Source organism: Melanostigma gelatinosum (assembly GCF_949748355.1).
Source record: "Melanostigma gelatinosum genome assembly, chromosome: 1".
NCBI lineage: Eukaryota > Metazoa > Chordata > Actinopteri > Perciformes > Zoarcidae > Melanostigma > Melanostigma gelatinosum.
The window spans coordinates 14,706,969-14,731,534 of NC_136634.1; the positions used below are offsets into that span (position 1 = coordinate 14,706,969).

Here is a 24,566-nt window from a genome sequence, read left to right on the forward strand (position 1 = left end):
GAGACACAGTACGAAAGAACAGTGAAGACAACAGCAATTAAACAACCATTAGGGTGAGAGATAAATGAGGAGATCCATTGACTTCCACACCCATCTAATCTAATGACACCACTCATTCCTCTTTATTACCAGTATCCCCACAGTCAGAGGGCGTGGGTTTGTGTGTGTGTGTGTCCTGGGGCAGAGCTGCTGATAATCCATTGGTTAGTGATGCATCTGAGAATGACAGATGGCCTGTGCAGCCTATACGCTGTTGAACCGGTGTGTGCTTAGTTTAATAACAGTTTTAGCGACCAGGAAGTTGTGTATCAGGCTTCGGTGTGTGTGTGTGTGTGTGTGTGTGTGTGTGTGTGTGTGTGTGTGTGTGTGTGTGTGTGTGTGTGTGTGTGTGTGTGTGTGTGTGTCCTTGCCTCCTCCCTGTTAGGGATTCTCCCTAAAGAGCTTTGATGCCTTCCCTGCATCACTACATTGTACTAATCACTCGTACCAGCTGTCAGCGTGTCGGCCTCCCTCCTTCCTCTCTGTGCGTCAGCTGGCACCACTTAACCTCACATCCTCTGCAGTCGGCCATAATGGACTCTCTCCGCATTTATATGAAACATGAAGAAGATTTATCGGCCGTTGATCAATCAACCAACACAGACACTGTACTACCAGTGATGTGTTTTCTATCCTCCCTTATCCCTCCTTTTGGTTTTCCCCTGGTCTCCACTTCTCTCTTTATTTTCAAACTTTAAGGCTCTTAATGATCTCCTGGCAGTTTCCCAAAATTTGTTAAATTATGTTCTTCCACACTGTTACACTTAAATCACAGATAGGATATTCTATACCTGCTTCAGTTAAGCAATCATACTTATGATAAGTGAAATATTTACAGCACACAACTTTATTAAATCAAGAGACAAATTGCACGTGTTTTAGTGCATCATTTTACGCACATCTTACTATAATTCTGCCAGAAATATTTAGCATCTCTGGGAACATTGGCTTGGCATTGGCCAGAAAGCACAGTCCCTGGTACGTCTCTGTAAAGTACCTAATGACAAATGCTTCTGCAACCCTGCATCAGGAGTTTATCGTGATGTGTCTTCCAAAGCGTCTGTGGAGTTTTTAATGGTTTAATGGTGGACGCAGCACTAACATCACTTATGATGATCCTCTGCAGGAACTCATCGCAGACCTTTTGTGATGGAGCAGGATCAGGTTGCACCATAAGCTGAGCTCGCTGCTGCTGTTAAAACCAACACTAGGGATTTACCACGAGAGGCCTTCAGCTGCTGGTTTCACAGCCAAACACGATTGATTTATTAATCAGGGCAGATAATGGTCAACCCAGTGCTTAATGGTCTGTGTATGGATTAATGGGTTATGACCCAATAGTTAAAAGAATCCTAGGTTCATCCCTTCAGAGCTCAAAGATTACACTTTGGTGTCATGATCAGCTAATTGTGGCCAAGACAACCCTGAGGGGACATTATAGCTTACATTCGAAGGTGAGGCAGGACCAAGATTATTTATAATCTCTGGGGGTGTTTTCCAAATCAGCAGACTAACTGGATTTGTGTTGAATGTCTGTATGCGTCTTGTTCTGTGCTCGATCTTCAAAAAAATGGTGCGCCTTGTGTCCTTTCTTGCGGAGTTTCTATGGTGTTTTGAGACTGCAAGAACGCTCAGGGGGTAAGTCAATTTGAACCCCTACCTGCTCCGCCTGCAGTCACTCACACGCCCAACAAATGGTAAGTGGACTTGCATTTATAAAGCGCCCTTCTAGTCTTCTGACCACTTTAAGCGCTTTACAGATAACATTCACGCATTCACACACGCTCCACACAATCCAGTGATGGCAGAGGCAGCCCTACAAGATGCCACATGTGCTTCAGGATCTAAACTAAACATTCACTCACGCTCTGATCGCCCAGCCTTTGGGAGCAATTTGGGGTTCAGTATCTTTGCCCAAGGACACTTCGACGCTCGAGATGCTGGGGATTGGACTGCCGATCTAGTGGGCAACCTGCTCTATCTCCTGAGCCACAGTCACCCCAAACAACCATGCCCTGACCCTAAACCTGCCACCCTGACCTTTTGTAACTAAAATGACAGCTTCTAACACGCAGTACTCCAGAGGAAGATTAGCGGCCGCTAAGGCGTCAGCTAACGGGGATCCAGTTAATAAACTAAACTAAACTACTAAACGTATAATAATCCTCTTCCTGTGATGAATCCCTGGACGACAGACGGCAGTTTAAAGCTCTCAGTCAGTTGTTGGCAAGTCGAGAACCACCGGATCCTTCCAGCCCACCAGAGTGAGTTCTACCATTGCCAAACACTGTGGGAGAGTGCAGCCATCACGGCCACCAGATCTGAGTGACAAGTAGGGTTCAGGTTACACGGGACAGCGTCTCGGAGATGGAGCACGGGCCTCCATGGTAACCTGTGATATCTGAGAGGGACGACGCAATCGATGAGATCCATAGTTCATCCTTCCCGTCCCTCCCTCTCCTCTCTCTATGTTTCAGAATGTTGATGAACAGCTGGGTGTCTGTCTTGTCCTATATTGGCACCACACATGTTTGCTCAAACAACGAGAAACAAAGCAAAAATGTGCTAGTGCCAAAATGGGCAAAGAAGATGAGAAATGAGTGAACCTGTCTGCTGGTTTTACATTGTAAGCAGATGGGGCAGGGTGGTTCTGTCTCTACTCTGTTTATGGCCCTATGGTAATTCACTGATAGTGTGCTTTGACAGTGAATTCTACCAGTGCCATACACAGAACAGGAGGAGATATAGTCCCACATTACATGTGCTACATATAGCCGTCTTATAACCTGACAATCTATTCCTTCACATGTGATGTCAGCCTGTAGAACCTATGCTGACCTCATCTCTGTTTCGTTTACCGGATGGACATTAAATCCAGCCATGCCATCTGCTAGAGCAGGTAGACAGGTCTGCAGTGGTAAGAAAATCTTCACAGAAATTAACTTGCATCTATATCGTTCTGAAAATCATGATAAGATTATTGTTAGCTGTTGGGACATTTCTGGCCTCCATGAGATCCCTCCTGATGCTGGTGGAGGAGCAGGTCTACAGTCAGCCAGATTGATTCTGGCTGTAGGGAATGATGTGCTAAGTGATTTTTGAGCTGCTCCAAATGGGTCCCAAAGCAGGGCTCATCTTCCCGTTTCCGGGAGAGATCAATAGAGTAAAAAGCTAGTGAGTGAGAGAGAGAGTGAGAGAGAGAGAGAGAGAGAGAGAGAAAACAAAAATCTCAGAGTTGCTGCATTTAGTTGCTCCTCATGTTGGTTGCTCTCTTACAGTCACAAAGAACATTATTACCCACATCCTTCAATAAGGTATTTTCACCATTATAATCAGTGCTGCAGTGGAGGATAATAAACCATCTTGTTTACAGAATTAAATCTTTAAATTTAAATTTTACAATCTTTTGTAGAAAACAAAAGAGCTGTGATGATCATCAGAGCAGCTAAAGATACATAAATGCCTCTTCATCTACACATAAATAAAATACAAGTGCTAGCCTCATTATTCTCACTTTGAAGAGGATCGCATGCAAATACAAGGATCGGGATCTTGCCACACATACTGCAGACACCCAGTGATGGTCTGACTCTTACCTTATAAAGATGATCCAATACCCTCAATTTCCTACATTGTCGGACATTTTAGTCATTTTAGTCATACAAAGACAAGAAGAAACATCTTTGTTAAGAAAAGTCTCAAAAAGCACCCATCAGTAGAGTATCTTCACGACCAGACAGCCTTTCATTCGCACAAAGATGAGACAAATAGCCTGGTACTGAGTGGTGGTCTTCAGCTGGATGAACCGGGCCTGTTGAGGAGAGCTAAGGTTGTTTTTGGTACTTCTTCAGTCCGCTCGGCCACAGTCAACTCTCCATGTCTCCGTCCCTCGCACAGCTTGTTTGGGCTGTATGGCAGGGGATTTTAGTAGACAGGTAATTAGTTGCTAAGCATCTTAACTCACTGGTGGTATAGTAATCCACGCTGCCCTCCTCCATCTCCTTCTGCTGCCTCTGAAGCATGGTCTACGGCGCATTTCCTCTGCGCCTTTACGCACAGCACGCGCACTGCAGTTGCGGTGATGAGGGTCGCTGGAAAACCGGTTGATTGGGTATTGAATGTTGCCCAAATTAGTAACTAAATCAGGATCATCGTCATATAAAAATAAAGCCCCAAAAGGAAGACCAAAGCAAAACAAAAACCTTAAAATATAGAAGATTGATGCCAATCATAATAATGTATGCTTCTTTAAAATGAATCTAATTCAACATTTAGGACGCATACAAATGTAAACTCTAAAACAACCATTCAACACGTTACATAATAAAACCCTGATCCAGACAGCAGACCTACCAGTATCCAGCGGGTGTGGCACCCTGCTGCAGCCTGAAGCTCCGCTCCGTCTCAACCCTGCAAGGGACTAAAAGTTTCTCCAGGCCTCCCTCCTCTGCTCCTCGTTATATACGGGCACCCAAAGGTCCCTGCAGGGCTCATTTACCGGCTGTCGGTGATTATTAGACAGATTGCAGGTGGAAAAAGAGGCATCATCCTTTCAGCTGATGTGAATCCGTTAGAGTGGGATAGGACAGGTTTGGGTTACGGCTCTTTCAAAGTTGACGCTGAAATCCACCCGTGCAGCCTTTGTCCTCTCCATACATTATGAAGGAGGCGCAGCCGGCCAGCAGCGTCTCATCGCCCTCCGCACAGCACTGCTGCTCGCGTTACTCTGAAATAACTTTACTCATCATCACTCCTATATTCAAAACCTGTTGTATAAAAAACGGATGCCTCTGTTTTACTCCTGAAACTCACCATTAGGCTCCTCACGTTTCTCGATTATTATGTTTGTTAATCTTCTTAAAAAGTAGCTCCACACAAAAGTAGCCGACAAAGAAAACATATCACAGCGTGCAGGAGGACCACCAGTCCATTCATTCGTTTACGTTTTTAAGGTGATCCATATCTGAAACCAGTAAAAACTTAATAAGAGAAACCTTGAAATGTAGTTTAAAAGGAAACTTAGGACGTTTTAGACAATAATGTGTGAAGAAAAACATAAAAAGGAAGAAAATAGATGAAAAGATAGGCAGGATGAAATCGTGAGATACAATCTTAATCTAAATGATGAAATAGTTCATCACAATTTGAGATGTTTTATTTATCATGAGCATTTCTATTGGAAAGGCGTTACTTACTCGGCTATCAACATGCAGGCATTTAGTAATAATACTAATAACACAAACGATGGCTCTGTTCCATCTGAGTAAGTCATAACAGTGAGCCAACATGCACCAAACTCAAGCAGCTAAACAGAAATAAGCCATGAATTGATTGGAATATCTATACCTGGGCTTTTCCTTTGTCATGTCAAAAGGCCGATCAGACATAAAACAACCCTCTGTCACATACACAAGAAGGCACGAACAATGGCAATACAAAAACACAACATATATATATATATATATAAAATATATATACACAAATACACATATATATATATATACACACTGTCGATATATACACATGTATATATACACATGTACAGTATATGTATATAAATACAGTATATATACGGCATGTCGTCGGATGTATCCTCAAGCAAACAGTCTCTCACGCAAGTTTGTGTGCGTACAGATGGAGTGAAGATGTCTCTGTTCTGAGCATATTGTACACCACTCTACACTGCACACTTGTGGTCAAACTTCAAAAGAACAGGCTGACAGAGACTTATAATAATGCCATGAGAATACTGCTAAAGAGACCGAGATGGAGTAGTGCCAGTGAAATGTTTGTGGCTGCACGAGTCAATACTTTTCAAACTGTTTTAAGAAATCTTATGTATTTGTCGGCTTAATGACTGAAAATGTCATCATCTTGGTTTTAACCAACATAAGGTTGAGTAGCACACGCTACCAGTCCAGGCTCTGGAGACATTGGTACAGCGGTCTCTTTGTAAGGCATTAGGCCCATGTACTTTCATTGTTCTTGTCATTTTATGTATTTGTCTGATATGGACCCGGAGTCTGAAATACATTTTGATTGATAGATAGATAGATAGATACACACACATACTGTATGTCCCACACATATGGATCATGTATAGACATGTGATTTAATAGATCAGGTTTTTTTTCCAACATAGTCGTCAAAAAAATGAATTACAGAAACTTAAATGAGGTTTTATCTAATAATCGTCAAATGTTGTTAGTGGACCTCCTCCTCATTGAGACAGAGGTGGGGCTGCCATCTGGTGGGCAGACGAGAGTCGTTCATTCAGTGTTAGAATGAAACCATTTTGATATTCTGCCTGTGACTAGACCCAAGTCCTGTGAAAACAAGGTTCAACAAATCAGACAATTTAAATCATGAATTTGAATTCAATTGAAATTGTTGTTTATTACCTCAACACTTGAAACAATCAGACACACACACACACAAAGCAAACTACTAACACAGTTCATATATTTTGTAGATGTTTATTTATTTTTTTCAAGTTACAAGGGAAGCACATTTATTAATTTTTTTGCTTTTCAAAAATCAGGGTTATTTCGACTTGTTTCTTGGAGATAGGACTTAAAAGACAAAAATAAAAACATTCAAACACATTATAGGCATCAAATATATGTGTCTTATTAATAAAAAATGCATAATACACTGATTATCCAGGCTGGACAGTGGTTTGTTTTTTGTTGCAAAAGACAATTGACTGTGGGACCGCGTAGTTCTAAGACCTACAGCAAGATATACATCTGGTTATCAGGGTTAAATAAAGCCATTTTAACTGGGCTGTTAATCTGTGCTTTCAAAAAATTGTGACATGCTAGTTTTACCAACCTATGTTAATTCTCAAACTAAGGTAAACCCTCTTGCAAGAAACCATGGAAGAGACCCTGATAGCATTTCAAAATATATATAAAGGGCTCATCAATCAAATTTTTGATTATAATCCATTTCTCTCCAAACAAGTAGAAATAGTCCATTTTAATGGTGATAAAGTACGATTCCGATTTTTGTTCCCTTCCAGAAATAACACATAATACAAATGTATCTGCAATGCAATGAATGCATGTTACCAACATGTATCAAGCTTCAAGCCTGCGTTAAAACACATACCAGTGTACCATCATGAAATTAAACAATAGGGTAAACAAGGTGAACCAGGACCGAAGCCTTTCGACTGTCCTCTGAAGAAGAAGAAACCTGTGCCTGAATGTAAGTGTGAACTAATCCAAGACTCTGTAGACTGACACATTCAGGAACATCATTACTTTATCTTCTCACTTAAACTGAACACTGTTTATCCCTAATCCAGTTTTTTGGGGGGGGGGGGGGGGGGGATATTTAAAACTAAGCCTGTGGATCCGTCAGATTTTGGTCCCACCCTTTTGGAAAACAACAGGCCAAACAACAGCATGAAAAGACGCAAATGAGACTGTTGAGTGGCTGAAACAAAGAGCACTGACAGCGAAAAATTATCTTTGATGCATTTGCATAAGAAGGAGGTGCAGGTGGAGCAACATGTCTTTTGAAGAGTCATCCTACAGACAAAGATGTATTACTCCTCCTCATCGTTACAGGAGGATTAGTCTTGAAACTACTGTGTTATATAAGTATCAAACAATACATTATGATAGGATTCACCACCCGCAAAGAAAAAACAACTAACTATTCCTACGCAAGTCAAACACCTATTATAGTTCAACACAAGCAATAGGCAAAGTTAATAAATGCAATTATTCAACAAGAACCTGGATAATCTCCACCGAACGCGCCCGGCTCACAGAGGCCCTGCGCACAGGCGTCCTCCCCATTTCTACAGCTCCACAAAGCGCTACACAACTTTACTTCTGTGTCATGCCATAATATACAAAGATACTCAGAGAATGACAAACACTTTCCTAAAACGGAGAGGAGGCGGAGATGAGTGTTCGAGAAAAGAGGCATCGGGATTGTGAGCCTTCTCTTGTGATTTCTGCTCAGGGGGTCGATACAACACAGGTTTTCAATACACAACGTGATTCTCCCTGGATTACATTCATGCACAAACACACACACGCACACACACACACACACACGCGCACACACCGAGAGTCACACACATGCTGTGGTGTTGTCATGGTTTGATGCATTGGTTGTTTGATGGTTTGTGTGATGTGTTAGCAGGTTTGCACAGAGGGCAGTCCTGTCGGCGAGGCCATCTGCAGCCACAGCAGTCTGTACACGATGAATGCGTTACGGCGCTGTGGCCTTCAGCTCATTGGACGTGACTATTGTAACGGAAACTCCTCGGGAGACGGGTGTAAAAAAAAGATTTACGGTGATAAACACAAATGGGAATCCACGCCCTTTTGAAGTTGAGACTGCTCAGGAATCGAGGGGGTTGTCTTCCAGCAGTCCTCTGTCGGCGACGGAGAGATGCCCGATGAAGCAGTAAAGCGTTTAATAAATACAAGAAGAAGAAAAAAAAAACGTGAGCATGTTATATCAGTCCTCCTTCCTCCTGCATTGGTCTCACTGCTCAGTTTGGACATGCATTGTCAAAGCCTTAATTGAAGCCACCAAAGATCGTGGAAATGAATGATGCACTCCTTTCTGATCTAAACAGGCTCTCGGGGCAAAGAGGAGGGCAAAAGGGGGGGGGGGGGGGCAGGTGGTCATGAATTCCTAAGTACGGGTTAATATTCTGCAATATCATACTGCAAATTCCTTGTGTAGCAATAAAAATCCTTGTGTTGCTGTAAAAAAATTGTCTTGTTTAAATATGAATATAGCACTGAGTTTCTGCTCTTCAGGTGCTCTTTAGACTGTCTGTTGTGAGATGAAGGGGACAGGGTCGCCCCCTTCACTACAACTCCATGTCCTGAGCCTCGTCCTCCGAAAAGTCTGACATGGAGCTCTCGGAAGAGGAGTCGCCCCCTCTCTCCTCCTGCTCCTTTAGAGCCTCCTCTGTGGCGTACTTCTGGATGTACTCTGAAAAAGACACACAAGGGAGACATGGGCGTGAAACCCGCTGGAACTGTCGACAAAGAACCTGCGATACAAGGTGCGTTTTCATCAACCTGTTTTTATGCACATTTGAAATTTGTGGATAAAATTAAAACCCGTGGAAATCAGTTTCCACCATTTGACAATGGTTAAATGGCACAAACCCGGAGAATTAGCACCAACAGTCGTTTATCTCGATAACAAACTCCCGATAGTCGCATACCAGTAGCTGATGGAAACGCACATTTATTCACATTTTCTTTTGCAGATGTTGGTCTGCGGTCCAAAACAAGTGTGCTATTAATGATGTTGTCTGTTCTATGAAATAGACTGTATCTGACTTGCAAGTTGCAACCATGCCCGACATGGCTTATGATTATATATGCGTGTTGGATCCTTTTAGCTTAAAGTAGCTCCTTGCTAAATCAAAGTTGCATTTCGGGACAGCACAAGATCTAAATTTTATATTCCCTAAATGCAGAAATATTGAGAAAAACAGGGGAACCCGACAGCCTACCCTACACTAAACTAACCCTATACATGTTTGTTTTTTGGATCTCAGCCTCTCATTCTCCACTGCAGATTTCCAGTGTTAGGCTCTTGTGTGCTACCTTTGATCTTGTGTTTATAATCCTCCGGTCGGTGCAGGTACATGGCAGCTGCGTCCCCATTCAGAGGATCGATGGGGTTCGGGTAGGCGAGCAGCTGAGGGAGGAACGACTCAAAGATGTTGGTGAGGTCTGGTGGATATGGGCAGAAAGATTAGTCAGTACAGAGAACAACAACGCTACAGAGAAATATCAGCGAGCCGGATGAGCCGTCATCACTCCGACACGTCGTTCCATCTGGTGTGTAGTTACAACACGATCCACTAGAGGGCTCTCTTGTAATGAAATGCTCAATTCAAACAGCAGTATGGCTGTACATTGTATTCTGGTCAGGATTAATTCATCTCATTACTTGAAAGTGTGAGTAAAGACAGAGAAGTAACTGCTCTAATTTCATTGACATATAGAGTAATATGTGTATTTTACATACTGTAGTGGACAGCAGAAACAGATTAACATCCAACACTGTTCACACTGGAGGCCTTTTGAGTGAAGGCCACCCACGTTTTGGCAACGTAACACACAATCACTGTTGTTAAATAAACATTATAGAGTTTAAACATGAAAATACATGCTAATGTGGTGCAAGTTAATGTGTCTTTCTGAAGATTTGACCACCATCTCTGTGTCAAACCTTTGTCAGCTGCAGCTGAGCATCTCTTTTGGTTTTCAAGCCTTAAACAACTTTCAGATACATTAAGTACTGAATTTGTATTTAATAAATCAATGAATATCATTGTTTACAGGACTCACTACATTCTATATTATGATGTTAAGGTTTAAATGACACCATAACAAAATGATCAGTTAAAGGCTTCGGACTACATTCTTGCATACGTTGAGCTGTTCACGGCTAGTCATCACAGCTAAAGATCATCATCGATGCCAACCACACATTACACCGGTGTCACACCGCCGCTTGCAAAGTAGGCAAATACCTATCAGGGTGTTTTTAACATACACAACAATGTTTAAAGGAGTGAATCAGACAAACAAAGGTGTTCCTCCTCAGCTGAGATAAATCTCCTCTCACTGTCTCTTGCCACTTCTGATCTCAAAGACACAGGTGGTTATAATTTTAAAACAAATGCACCCTTTTCCATTCAGTCCACATTTTTGAAATAGTGATGTACTGTTGAGATAACTAATAATATAACCCATAACATGATCGAATGAACTAAGACTCAAATGTAAACCTGAGCAAATTGAATACAAGTTTAAAAGATCATGGTTTGTTGTTCACTTGAAGTGAGAAAAATTGTTAATAAACCTCTCAGCCTCAGGACCTTGTTATCTATCAGTGCATGACTTCAATACAAGCAGCAGTTATCACTTAAGTGTAGGCCGATTAAACCGAGATGCTCTGCCTGTAGCTGCACTGTCCAGGTATACGCTGCTCGTTGTGTTTTTGTATTTTCCTTTATTGGCTATTACGGTCAGTTTAACCGAGTGACCGGTGAAACCCCATAAAGCCGTAACAATGAGAGCTGTGGCTGTGTGACCCACCGTAAAGAGCTGTCCATGTCTGGTTGATGACATCTAAACACACGGTTCCTGACCTGAAAAAGACAAAACGCAGTGACTACAACGCAATCGCCCAGCAGAGGTTGTGAAAGCAAAGCAGGGCGGCCATGATGACCCGAACAAGAAAAAAAACATCAGCTTGTCCTCCATCGTATGAATCATTTCTTATATGCTGAACATGCGGATATGCTTCAGGCAACCATCTTTACAATTAAGAAATTCCTTGCCTGCGTCTCTTCAGTTGTTGCCATAAAAATAAATTCACTCTGTGCCATGTTAACTGGTTAATAAGCATATAAAGTTATAGTTCAATCACTGCAGAGTGATATCTAAAATACAGCGAGCCCACTTACGCTTCATCAATGTTGGGATGAAAGATCTTATTCATGAATCCTGTGAACAAAGAAAAGCAGGTTTTAATAGTTGTAGAGCAACATTTAATACGGACATTTCAAGGCTTCACCACAACACTCGAAGAAATATGTCACACCTATTGAAGGTGATTTGAAGGGATATTTATCTGGTAGGTCAACTCGGACCTTCCAGACACCTCCTTCGTACGATGCTGGACAAAAACATAAATACACTCATGTTAAACACATCGAGAGCACTCATTAAATGTACAGTACACTGGTGAAATGTCCGTCCACGAGAGGGAGAGTCAATGTGAAATCTTTAAACTTACATCCAGGTGGTCCGTGGAACTTGACCACAAATTCATTCAGTCCACTGAGGATGGTGACCTCATGCTTGCTCTCAATGCTGAGGCCGGGTTAAGGAAAAGGCTCACCCGAAACACACGACAGGAGAGGCAGAGAATTCAAACACATGCTCAACAAAAACGGATCAAAAACAGGCTGGTGAGTCTAAATTTTTAGGGTGTAACGGCCTCTTTCTCTCTCCGAGGTCAAATATAGGATCAATAACATGAGCAGTGACAGTGAGATCAATAATGCAGCGTCCGACAAACTCACCCAACAGACAACAGGTCTACTTAACAGCAAACACTCACACTCGGCACAAGATGACAACTTGATCAAACATGACGATAGCTGCTATGAGGAGGACTGATGTGAACCTGCAGGTAACTGCAGCTGGAGAAGATGGGAGGTGACTTGGGTGGGGAGGATGTGTCATGATCACAGCGTGTGGTGACAGAGAGAGATGTGAGATCGAGTCAGAGAGGTTGGGCGTATTCAGTCTGTGTGAGTCTGACACAATGAAAGGTGGAGAAAAAGAAAAAAAAAACACACAAGTCCCACTAGTCAGGTGTTCCATCATCCTGTCATAAATCATTGTGACATCTCCATTCAAACAATCTAACCACGGAAGGGCACGCACGTCTGCCAAGTTAACCAAACTGCTGGAGCGCAAATAACAATGTTAGACAGCTTAACCAGGCGGCAGAATAACTACAAACCTAAAGCTATGTCACTCTCTCTGTCAACCTCTTCTGACACAAAGAGAAGACCTGGTTATGTTTTACACAATCCATATATGTAGTTCATGTGACATTACATTTGTCATCTCTAACCCTATATGTGCAATAAAACTGCACATTTAAAAAGCGGTACGGCAATAGATTTGGTCCAGCCTGACGTACACGTGTTAGACAGGAATGGCAGCTCTGTGGAAGCAGGCCAGAATCAGCTGTGCTCTGTCAGAGTTTCTGTCGAACATATTTGATTTAAAGCCACAACATGAAACTATGTGTGGCATCTCATGCTTAACAGTGGTCCTGTACTCAGGATTTGAAATAGCTGAAACAAGATTCACAACAAGAAATGATGGATCCTAACATGAGTTTCCTTAATGACTTCCATAAGTCTGTTCTTAGATTTCTCATCCATACGTTATGACATCAATAAAACAAAAACAATAAGCGTTTTGTCTTTTTCCTTTGTTTGCATCTTTTTTATAGACATCACTGTCTGTTGTAAAAATGTACTATGTTAGTTTACCTGTGCATAATTGAATCTGCCTGCACCTGAGCCGTAGAACCAGACGTGTATTAAAGCTCTTACCACTAGTCTTAAGTGAAGGTTAACGACACGGTTATTACTAAATATGTTAAATGACTGGTTATTCATATGTAAATGTAAAGAATAAAATTAAGTGTTAAATTATTAAATTGACTATGGGAGTCAACACTGATCAAATCTTACCAATCCCTCCCAAATACATGTTTGGGTGTCTTAGGGTCACATTTTCTATTAATGAACTGTGTGATTGAGTCTAAAAAGGTTTTAGTGTAAAACTCGAACTTTCTTACATCTTAGAAAACACCAACTTCAAACGTATTTGAGTTTATATTTACTAATAACATTTGAGGTTAGCGATTTTTAACCTTAACATACTCAATTATAAAGCTATACTCACTATTTGTGCCGTCTGTGGCAACAAAGGATTATTTTCAATTAAAAATGTCAATAACCTGCTTAATCGATTATTTAGTCGATGAAAGGTCCGAACAATGGTGAAAAATCCGTGTCATCATTTCCGAGAGACCACGGTGACGTCTTTGAATTGCTGGTTTTATCTGACTAGAAGAGTCCAAAAGATAAATATATTTAGTTGACAAAAAAAAAAGAGAAAACAGGTAAATGTAGTTCTACCTAGTTCTGCTAACAACATGCTGTTGCGTAAGTACACTACATCGCACCGCCCCTGCCATGGACTGGATGTTCCCAGCCCGATCCCCGTATGTGCCCCGTACAGCACGCTTGTTTTTCCTCGATCAGCTGTGTGTGAAGTCCCGCCCTCTACCATGTTCCGGATGGTAACAGGCTGACCAATCAAAGAGTAGCATCTAGCTGCAGGACAAAAACAAAACAATGCAGCTCATGCTGCTAGAAATCCTTTCATGCTTAACTTCAGCTGATAACTGCGAATAATGAGAAATAATACAAAACTAATTTAAACATAATGTGATATCACAGAGTGTTGAGAAAAATATGGAAAAACGACAATACATAACCACTGGCTTCTTTTTCCCTTTTTGGCATCGTTCAAATTCGATATAATTATAATTTGGCTTTATATTCCTAACTGTATGATTTGTGGTAAAAATTGCAAACCGTGACGTATTTCACCACGTAGGTTATACAAGTTAGGTTGTCTATCTGCAATTTGCCAGATGTTTTTTGTATTAAGGCAACAATGTAAAGCACACAGAAAGTTAAAACGTGGTTACTGTCTTATCTAACGTGAACTAACGCTAATGTAGTTAACACTAACGTTAGCTGTTGACTTTGTCAGAGATCGTCTCTGTTACGTTACATCGACCCCGTTGCTTCTCTCTTAGCAGGCTAACGTCCCACAGCTAGCTACATTTGCGTTGACGTTACTAAATCACGAACACATAAACATGTCTTTCCAAAGAAGCCTTTAGAAAATGTAAAGTAGTTTCGTCAATCCTTCGCATTGCGTTGTCAGTCCGGTTGGACCACAAATTGTTGGCTAACAAGCTAACTTATCGCTTCCGAGCTACGGCTAACAACGTCTAATGCTAACACGGTGTTTCGAGCCAACGTTGTATTGCGACACATTCCGTTGGTAATTCTAGATTTGATACAAACAAGAACAGCACTGCATTAGCGAGCTAACAATGCTAACGGGCGAATGAGTTCACACGAATGACGTTAGGAGAACTTAGCCTCCTCGCTATTCCGCTAACTTAACAGCGAGCTAGCTACCGTAACGTTAGACACAGAGCTGACCAATAACATCGAAGTGCATTACACACTTCCAACTAAATCTATTAATATCACGTAGCGACAGCGACAGAACATACATCCTAACAGCAGCCATCGGGAACAGATGCTGTATTTAATCAACAATTATTAAAAACAATCCTATCTGAGTTGGCTATTTAGGCTTGTTGTTTATGTTCAGAAAAGGATACAGTTTCACCACGTCGGTATCCATTCGCCTCTTGCCCGGACTTGGAGACGACATTTTCGTATTCCTTTCAGAAGTAATCTAAAAATACTGCGGCGACGAGGCTACCTCAACGTTTCAGCTTGAAAATACCTACAAACCTTCCGGATTGTATCAATAACCTTTCCACAATGTCCATAAACAAGATCCTAGCTGTAACATCGCCCACTTGTCCTCCTCTCAGTGGATCTTCAGCGTTTCCCTGACCAGCTCTACCTAGTTGTGTCCTGTCCTGTCCTGAAGACTCTCTCTCTCTCTCTCTCTCTCTGCCAATGACATCAACCTACAGCGACCAGACCGAGGAGAGGAGGAGCTCAGGTATAGAAATGCACTTCACAGAACACGAGTACACTGTGAGTGTGTTGTTTGTCACAGCGAATAAAACTGCTTTCATCATTTTCGGAGATGGAAGTCGATGATTAAATGTAATATTATTTCTGACTTGTTTTGTAAGTGAGGCTGGTCAAATAGAGCTTAAAGATCCTTTGTCAAAACTAAATGCGTGCCTTTCTACCATACCCACGTCTATGGTGAAATTAACTTATTGGAAGGCTCAAAGAAGCACGTTAGGCCAAAGTTGTTTCTTCGCAGACTATACCAAGAATCGTAGAATATTTAATATAACTAGTTCATGAGTATTATAGCTTCTTATCCCACACTTTATTTGAGTAAATACCCATTAATTGGTGAAGACATAACATGCCCAGTAGGCTACAGTCAGTACGGGGACACATGATAACACAAGTAGCCTACACAAAGCTAACTAATGTAGTCCAATGCAACAGTATACTGTTTATGATGTTCAGTTTTTTGGTGAAAACTGTTTCAAGGAAATGTAGTTTTGACTTTATGGTTATTTTTTGGCACTATCGTTTATGCTGCTGTTCTATATTGCTTTATAGTGAAGGACATTTCTAATATTTAGTCTCACCTCACTGGTAGGCTATATGCAATTGAATGTGTCCCCCACATCTGGAGTAAAAAGAAGAAAAAAAAATCATGAGGTGCAACAATAAAACAAAAGAAACACCGTTCCATGCAACCCCTTCAAATCCAACTCAGCTAAGTGTTCATTCTCATTACCCATCATAAACTAATGCTCCACATCTCATGAGGGGAAAAAATACACAACAATCTACAATTAGTAAATTATATAATGGTGATAAAATAAAGTGGAATGAATCGACTTGCATAATATTTTATACTAAGTTTTGTATTGTATACTGTTCATTCATATTGTTATGATACTCTGCTCCACATATGACGCTTTATTAACCACATCAAGGGTCTACAGACTCGAAAGAGGGTTGTGCAGACAGTAAAGCCCTTTGAGGCTAATTTGTGATTTTGGACAATAAAAATACTAGACTTTGTTAAATGGCTTGAGTAGTAAATCGTAATGAAGTACATGGAGAGGTAAGTTGTTATATCTTTATGATTCATTTACCTACATATATTTTCATTGAACTACTGGCAAATACAATAATTTTAACATAATGGTTTACAGTCGCTGAGCTCAGGTCATCTAAAATCCTTTCCCACATACTTCTGTTTGAAAGGAACTCTGTTATAGCAGACTAAATCCTGTGTCTGAAATAATGTGTGCCTGTAAATGTAAACACTCAGCACGTGAAAACACACTTAAGATGAGTGGAAAAGGCACATTTTGCTGGGTTGGCATGTCACATAGGCCTTGAGAATCTCACATGAGCTGAGATGGTTCTTGAGTGGTCATATGATGACCTCCTCAGGTCATGAGACCCCTGCTTGTCATACAATCCCTTGTTTTGCTGATATTGTTACATGTGTTTCTCTAGCCATGTGGAGCCAAGAAGAGAGCCATGAATACGACAAAAAAAACCGTCTGACCGCACTTGTTACAAATGTAAACATAACACTTGGCTTGATATCATTAAGCTGTATGTTACCTGTCTTACTTGATAATGTGGTGTACACCAGCTGCTCTTCTTCTGAGCTCTCATTACTCTCTGTCAAATGTTGCTCATGCGGTAGTTATTAACATATGAGTGTGTAAATATCTGTGTTTGTGTATGAAGGGCATGGTGGATTAGAAATGGTGTCAAACTTGTTAGCGTGTTTGCGCTACATTGCTCGCCCCACACCAAATTGCATAGAGATGACAAAAGTCTCAGTTAATAGCACTATGACGCATGCTTAAGTTCAAATCAGATTTCATTTCATGCCAGAAGTTGTTTATTGGCCTTCCATGTTTCCAGGTTAATACAAAACAATGCTTTGCTAAGCTTAATTTACATGGCAGATTTGAATAACATTATTCATAAGGATTTGCTTATCTATTTCAATCTCCTTATGCATGAACAAACAGAAGTCGGATTGTACTTTAGTGCATCAGTCAGAGTAATCACTTTGGATGAGATGGTTTCAAGTGATGACCTCCATGAATCTGTGAGTAGATCACTGGAATTAACCAAACCAGTCAAATCATCTCCAGTTTAATCTCATTAACACAGCTGCTGCTCATTGTTCAGAATTTCTTGCTGTCAGTGACATTTCATAGACTGGCTTCATTTCCGACTTGCTGTCAGTCTACTGAGGAATTATTTGGAGAGGCAGTATTATTAACAACTGAGGCTGAGATTCTTCCTGCTCACCCTGATGAAGGCCACAGGCCAATACGAGTTGGTCTCAACAATAAAGTTGTTCTGTACACTACAAGTGTTGCTGGAGTTGGGACCTATTTCATTCTTTCTGCTGGCAAATGACTGAACCTCTGGTTAACATGTTTACCCCTGGAAGGAAGCTTGTGAGAGAACACGGGGGTCGACATGGATCTCTAGTTGATTGATTGGTGCATTGTGGGCAGTTATCAGCAGATTGCCACACGTCAGCAAAGCAGACTCAGAAGATCTGGGGGAAAGGTTGACTCTTGGTTCAGTTAATCAAAAGGAATCACTCCAACCACATGGTTCTCTCAAAGTAACTAAACAGTTGTTCATCATCTAAACTGTGCTTTGGTAAGAAGGTTTTTACGTGTTTTCTTGTAGAATATTATTCACCATACATCTTCAAACATTTTGTTGGAGAATTCATATCTTGACCTCAAGTAGACAAATAACAATAAGAGAGACGGTCCTGTGACATTAATCTGAACGGTGCAACAGCACATCTCTTTGATCCCTATATTTCACTTTAGGTTTGTTTCATTGAAGGTTATTCTCCACACCGTGTACATCCCAGATGTTTAATATCAGAGTTATGCACTGCAGTTATCTGACATAAAATAGACATAATATTAATAAATAATAATCATTTAACTGTCTACGTCAATTTCATTCATTGGTTCCAGCTTCTCACTCGTCAGAATGTTTTGGTTTTCTTTATCTTGTGAGATTGTAAATGTAATATATGTGGGTTTTAGGCTGTTAGTTGGATGAAGCAAGCAATTCGAACGCATCACCTTGAACTTATGAAATGGTGATGGGCATTTTCACTATTTTCTATTTCAGTCAATTTTACTAAAAAATACTATTTTAAGCTACAGTGAATTTATAATTCTAATTCTCAGGTACTTCTGTCTGTTACAAGTAACTGAAGGATATACAACATACTCATTGACCACATAAATAATGCAAAGCTTTTTTTGAGTGCGGCTATATTTTGGCTGTTCTTTAAATACATTGTTTATATTGTATTTTAATATTTAGAGCCGCTGCAGTTTTTCGAAACATAAACACCACCATGTGATTCTTGAACGCGACATGAGGGGTTTCCGCTCCTCTGATTGGTCAGTTCAGAATAGCTGGCTGTGACGCTGCGGCAGCAGCAGGTGTGGACTGTCGTGTTGTGTCTTTATTTTGGTGTGATTGTTGGAGCTCGCAGGCCCATGCCACACCGTGTAGTTAAACTGAAGCGGGTTCCGGTCCAGGTCTGGGTGTGAACCCTGTCTGCGTATGGTTCTCTGTCGAGATGTCGTCGGCCGAACACGACGGAACCTTCAGTCAGCTCAATACGTTTGAGAAACTGTCGTGGAGGCCCCTTAACCTCGACTCAGGTCAGTAAACTAAACCCTCTGCTCTGCAAGAACACGTATTCTGGTACAGGCAGCAAAGCAAACAGTCAACCCACGCTTAATGTGTTAGTCTGTCTTTGTGTCTGCGAGTCAGCGACGTGCTGTACCACCGCGACAGCACCCAGCTCATAGCTAGCTAACGTGGCTACGGAAGCCAGCAGACAATAGTGAGTAATGAACACCCAGCAGACAGCCAGACAGTGATAAGAGCCACTCTTAATGGTATCTACTAGTTCAGATGATAAACAACAGATGTATCCTAAAAAGGTAAAATCCTGCAGATTTGAGTCTTGCCATCATTTCAACATCTGACATGCATAAACGCTACATATGTCTGTCTCTCGCTGTCTTTTCACTTGTTGTATGATTGACAGGCTCCAAGAAGCGGGCACGGTGGCTTCTGGCTCGGCGCATCTTCTCCCTTTCCTGCGCCAACCTGCGGATCCCCAACAGGTTTCTGAGAGAAGGTGCTGAAAGTATGTCCTCCCCATCAGACTGTTGTACCTCAAAGAAGATAAATGGACTGTGTGACTGAGTGTTCCCGCTCATGTTAAATACACACTCTGTGCTGTAAAACCCACAAAGTGCTACCTGTGTCACTTAAAGTATTTCGGCATCAAGTTATTTATGATGTTCTTTGCTTACATCATCTCCATTTTCCTTGTCCGTCTACAACTCTCACATTCGGTCTGTCTCCAACCTGTTCCTCCCACAGGACATTGTGTACCCCTCGCCCGGAGCGGACACCGCTGTGTAGCAGACAGCACCAACCTGTATGTGTTTGGAGGCTACAACCCAGACTTTGAGGAGGCAGGCGGGTCAGAGAATGAAGACTACCCACTTTTCAGGGAGCTTTGGCGGTTTAATTTCGCCACGGCCACCTGGCAGCAGGTCCGCACAGAGGGTTACATGCCCACAGAGCTGGCCTCTATGTCAGGTAAGGATTGGTGCGCTGCCCTTCATTGCTTATCAGAATTAAACCCCTGCACACAACCACATGTTGTCCTTTTAGAGCCTTAATCTGGTGTTATTTAAAGGTACCCTGTTACATTTATGACCACTAATATGACTACGGGGTGTCAGGTTTCATGAGGTATCTGCACAAAGGTGACACAATACCAATCCTGCCAATGGTTTCAAACTATTCCACTGATCTGCAGGTGGCAGTAATGCACCAAGAAACCCTGCAATGCACCAACAAAGGCAGGGAAGAAGATGACTGATCATGCTTAATATGTAAACAATGCTAGTTTCAAACAAAAAATCAGCTTTTCAAATGTTTAGTGTGGAAGCAAATGTAATCAACACGGTTGTTTGAGCTCAAGGTCCACACTGAGTATTTAGTGAGTAACACAGATTGTAAATGGAAACTTTGGTTGTTGACAACTTGGCTGACACACTGTAAACATTCAGTGTGTTAACATGCAATAAGTAATCAGATTACAGTCGCTCCTGCAGGATCCTTATTTCTACAGTGATTTAAAGCCAAATGCTCATTGATCAGATTATGAGTGAGACTTAAGTTATGGCAAATTAATAGAAATAAACACTCCTATGTCATCAAACTATTGTTTTTTAAATGTTGACTGTGATGTCTACATAAGTGGTCTTTGTCTCTCTTTTATTGGCTAATTTCTACAGCAGAGAAGTCACCCTTGTGCTAGTGGCATCATATACATGCTGGTTGAACATGAGCAACAAACAACATGGGGGCCAATTCATGAAAATGTTGCATCTATATTGTCACTAGTGGTCAAAATTCACAGGAAACCTTTTCATACTTCTTTTAATACTGTATTTTTGAAACTGCAAGCGTCAGGGAGTGAAATGTTCCAGTATGTAGATTTAAACCAACTGTTTAAGGGATTCTAGGCAAGATGTTAAGCTGTCGTAGAGACTGGGTGTTTTCATGTCTCTCTCACTCTCAGCTGTTCTACATGGCAACAACCTGCTTGTGTTTGGTGGCACTGGGATTCCATTTGGTGAAAACAACGGCAGTGAGGTCCATGTTTGCAATGTTCAGTACAAACGATGGAACCTGCTCACCTGCACAGGGACGAAACCCAACAAGATCTACGGACAGGTAACAGTGTCTGTCTCTATACAGCTGGTTTAGACATAAAGTTGAAGTCACAAAATGTTATTCGCTGTCTAAATGTAGCTGTGTATTCCACCAAACAACATCGATAAGTGTTCTCCATTTCCAGGCCATGGTCACCATTAATGGCTACCTCTACGTGTTTGGCGGGACGACAGGCTACCGTTACAGTACCGACCTGCACAGGCTGGACCTGACCACCAGAGAGTGGACCCACCTCAAACCCAACAATGCACCTTCAGATCTACCGGCAGAGAGGTGAGACAGCAAGCATTGAGAGCATTAAGAACATTAAGAATAACTACATGGAAAGAGCCAATCTTCTCGCCGATGGTCTTGCTTACTTATGAACGTCCTACAAAGGCATTCGTCTTAATTTGAGACTGTTTCATAATCGGTTAAAGTTCTTCACAGTAACTTTAGAATAGACTGAAAATGAATGCATGATTTTACAGGTACAGACATGAACTAGCTCATGATGGACAGAGAATATACATTTTAGGAGGTGGGACATCCTGGACGTCATATCCCTTGGACAAGGTGAGAGAAACGGACACATAGTTTTGTAATAGTTTGTTACTATTTACTAATTACTTACTTATATTATTTGTCTCCATCAGATTCACGCATATAACTTGGAGACAAATTCCTGGGAGGAAATAGTCACCAAACCCCACGTAAAAATAGGTGTGTGATCCATGTGTAGCTCTTTTATGCTGAATAAAGTATTTGATGACCGCACATTAAATTTACTTTGTCATTATCATGACAGGATATCCTGCTGCTCGCCGTTGTCACAGCTGTGTGCAGGTCAAAGATGGTAAGGACTATTTAACACAGCATTTTCTGCACACAACTGTCTGAAATGTTTTTTCAATTTTTGGCCATGTCTTGCTCTGTTTCCAGAGGTGTTTCTCTGTGGGGGTTATAACGGAGAGCTGATCCTACCCGACCTGTGGAAAATCAACCTGCAGACATTTCAGTGGACCAAGCTGCCTGCCGCCATGCCAGAACCAGCTTATTTTCACTGTGCTGCAGTCACTCCGGTTAGTAAATTGTCTTGTCACACATGTCTACATCTAACTTGCTCAGCAGATGTCTCTTCTGCACCGGGTGAGAAAGAAATCTATCAGTTAGTTTTTTGTGCTGTATGCCTGAAACTAAGCGTTGTTTTCATTATGAATTAATCTGCAGATTTACTTTGTTCTACTAACTAATTATTTCGTCTGTAAAATATCAGAAATCTCTATTGTTCCCAGAGCCCAGTGGGACATCTTCAAATGTCCCACTTGTCAACTGAAAAACCAAAGATTTTAAATTTACAATCGTGTAAACAGCAAATCATCACATTGGTAAAGCTGAAACAAGAGAATATTTTGGGGTTTTGCTGAAAAAATGACAGATGATTTATCGACAATCAAAATAGTTGCTCATTAAATTGATGTTGATTGATTAAATAATGAATTAATCCACTAGTAGTTTCAGCTCTAATTTCTGCAACTGTTTCTATCCTTTAGGCCGGCTGCATGTATGTACACGGCGGCGTCGTCAACATTTCTGGGAACAGAAGGACCGGCTCTTTGTACAAAGTGTGGTTGGTGGTTCCCAGCCTGCTGGAGCTGACCTGGGAGAAACTCCTGAAAACGTTCCCTCACTTAGCTCAGCAGTCCACGCTTCAGCTGCTCAGCATGGGACTGACGCACACACTAATTCAGCGGCTGAAATAGACAAAGCACAGAGACTGCAGGAAGGGGTATGTGATGAAACAGCTCTGACTCTAAAATCCCTGATCACTACGAAAAGACTGATGTCAGATGGATCTGAAAACAAACCTTTGAATGCCTTTTAACTTTATCTTAATGTAAATGTGTGCTTGTAAAAAAGCAAAGTGCAATGTTTTTCATGAGTTTCTTTGTATGTGGTGGGTCAGATTTGGGTTTGCATGAATCCATCAGAAGTCATGCATCGGTGTAGTCACCAGTCACTCTTTCTTTTCAATTCAGAGACTGAGCTCAGCTCGTTTAGCTGTTGCTGAAGGGATTACGCGTTGCACACCATTGCCGTCTTTTACACATCTTCAAACACATGGTAGGTTTGATCAAACATTGCTGATATAAACTTAAATTTCCATTCAGTTAGTTAGAAATGGGCCAGTTTATCTGAAAAGAGGCACACTGCTGATAAAGAATGGACGCGTTATAACTGATACCTAAAACTCTAAGTCGTCAATTATTTAAAGCATCGTGTTTTAGCCTCGAGGGCTTTTCGAGTGAATGCTGTGATCGTAAATGTACAGTACAAATTAAATGTACAGTACTGGTCACATTAGGCCTTGTGAGCAGATACAACTCCAAAAGCCTTTTTAAAACCTCTGTGACATGGCACCACTGTGAATCTTCTCGTGCCTCTTCGGTTATTATTCCTCTTTAACTTAAATACGCATTTGTTATCTATTTATTTGAATCACTGTGCTGCTGTTATATTTTATTACAAAACATTTCATTTTAGCAAAACGTGAGCTTCTTTTCTTTTTCACATGATTTCATTGTATGTGTATGCCTACACTCCATTTGAACCTTTTATACTGTAACAGGCTGTATTGTTAAAAAGATGTCTTACTTTCGGTCTTGTTTTTCCAGAGGACTTTGCTCTGTGCTGTACTACCACTAAAAATAAGTGGCATGGGACTTTAAAAAAAAAACTTAGTTACAAGGTAGAGTCTTGAGGCGTACTCGGGATGTGAAATACTGTGATCAGAGTCAGTCTGAAGAGCGCCACAAACATTCACCATCGCCAAAATGTCAACAGTCTTTCTTGTAAAAGCAGATTTGTGCATACAGAGATGAATTTGATGAAACACATCTTTTTCTCGTCACTGCGCACTCTAAATCTTAAATACTGTGGTAACCCACCAGCTGCTTGTATCCGGTCACACCTTTGCCTCTTTTTCTCCTATTTCGTCAAATTTGACCTTTTATTTAAATACTAGCATCTTATCTCACACAATCACTGTAGGTACAATACTAAGCTAACTCTTATGACTTATTGTATCATAATGCCCGTTTTCATATTCTTTGACATATTATGGCCTTATTTATCTTATTATGAAGCAACAGCTTCACTACGTGCTCAGACTTGATAAATGTACCTCCTTGCTTACGATTGAGATGTTTAAATTTGCATCGTGATGTTAATGAAAGTTGAATTATCTCTTGCATGAAGGTATGTTGTGCATGTCACGTTACATACACTCTCGGGAGAAAAGGTCAATGTCTCTTCAAAAGCAATCGTGGCTGTAATGTACAATATATTTTGTAATTCC

At 41.2% G+C, this 24,566-nt stretch overlaps 2 protein-coding genes across 4 annotated transcripts; one reads left to right on the plus strand and one right to left on the minus strand.

The window, feature by feature from the left end:
• Positions 1 to 6,499: 6,499 nt before the first annotated feature.
• Positions 6,500 to 15,340, minus strand: LOC306778849 (ubiquitin-conjugating enzyme E2 H-like). The gene is made up of 7 exons (XM_079270559.1): positions 15,061 to 15,340; positions 11,842 to 11,918; positions 11,647 to 11,721; positions 11,510 to 11,549; positions 11,139 to 11,191; positions 9,636 to 9,764; positions 6,500 to 9,009 (listed from the first exon to the last, which is right to left on the minus strand). Exons 1-7 carry the CDS (start codon positions 15,111 to 15,113, stop codon positions 8,885 to 8,887), a joined length of 552 nt encoding a protein of 183 aa, XP_079126685.1. The 5' UTR covers positions 15,114 to 15,340; the 3' UTR covers positions 6,500 to 8,884.
• Positions 15,341 to 15,345: 5 nt separating this feature from the next.
• Positions 15,346 to 24,562, plus strand: LOC306778827 (kelch domain-containing protein 10-like). Of its 3 annotated transcripts, none has more exons than XM_079270530.1 (10): positions 15,346 to 15,413; positions 19,521 to 19,613; positions 19,862 to 20,083; positions 21,075 to 21,229; positions 21,354 to 21,502; positions 21,700 to 21,784; positions 21,865 to 21,931; positions 22,017 to 22,064; positions 22,151 to 22,290; positions 22,762 to 24,562. In XM_079270530.1, exons 1-10 carry the CDS (start codon positions 15,368 to 15,370, stop codon positions 22,969 to 22,971), a joined length of 1,215 nt encoding a protein of 404 aa, XP_079126656.1. In that variant the 5' UTR covers positions 15,346 to 15,367; the 3' UTR covers positions 22,972 to 24,562. The 3 variants fall into 3 exon arrangements, with proteins under 3 accessions (XP_079126656.1, XP_079126654.1, XP_079126655.1); XM_079270528.1 differs by lacking the exon at positions 15,346 to 15,413 and adding an exon at positions 18,917 to 19,128 and having other exon boundaries at positions 19,521 to 19,622; XM_079270529.1 differs by lacking the exon at positions 15,346 to 15,413 and adding an exon at positions 18,917 to 19,128.
• The last annotated feature ends 4 nt before the right edge of the window (positions 24,563 to 24,566 follow it).

Bases quoted from the DNA above. Each gene is read 5' to 3' on its own strand.
- LOC306778849 (XM_079270559.1), bottom strand. From the start codon at position 15,113: ATGTCGTCTCCAAGTCCGGGCAAGAGGCGAATGGATACCGACGTGGTG. The intron at 9,765-11,138 runs GTGGGTCACACA...CATATCCACCAG, and splicing joins GACATGGACAGCTCTTTACG to ACCTCACCAACATCTTTGAG. The intron at 9,010-9,635 runs GTAGCACACAAG...TGTCTTTTTCAG, and splicing joins TTATAAACACAAGATCAAAG to AGTACATCCAGAAGTACGCC.
- LOC306778827 (XM_079270528.1), top strand. From the start codon at position 19,044: ATGTCGTCGGCCGAACACGACGGAACCTTCAGTCAGCTCAATACGTTT. The intron at 19,129-19,520 runs GTCAGTAAACTA...TATGATTGACAG, and splicing joins GCCCCTTAACCTCGACTCAG to GCTCCAAGAAGCGGGCACGG. The intron at 22,065-22,150 runs GTAAGGACTATT...CTCTGTTTCCAG, and splicing joins CTGTGTGCAGGTCAAAGATG to AGGTGTTTCTCTGTGGGGGT.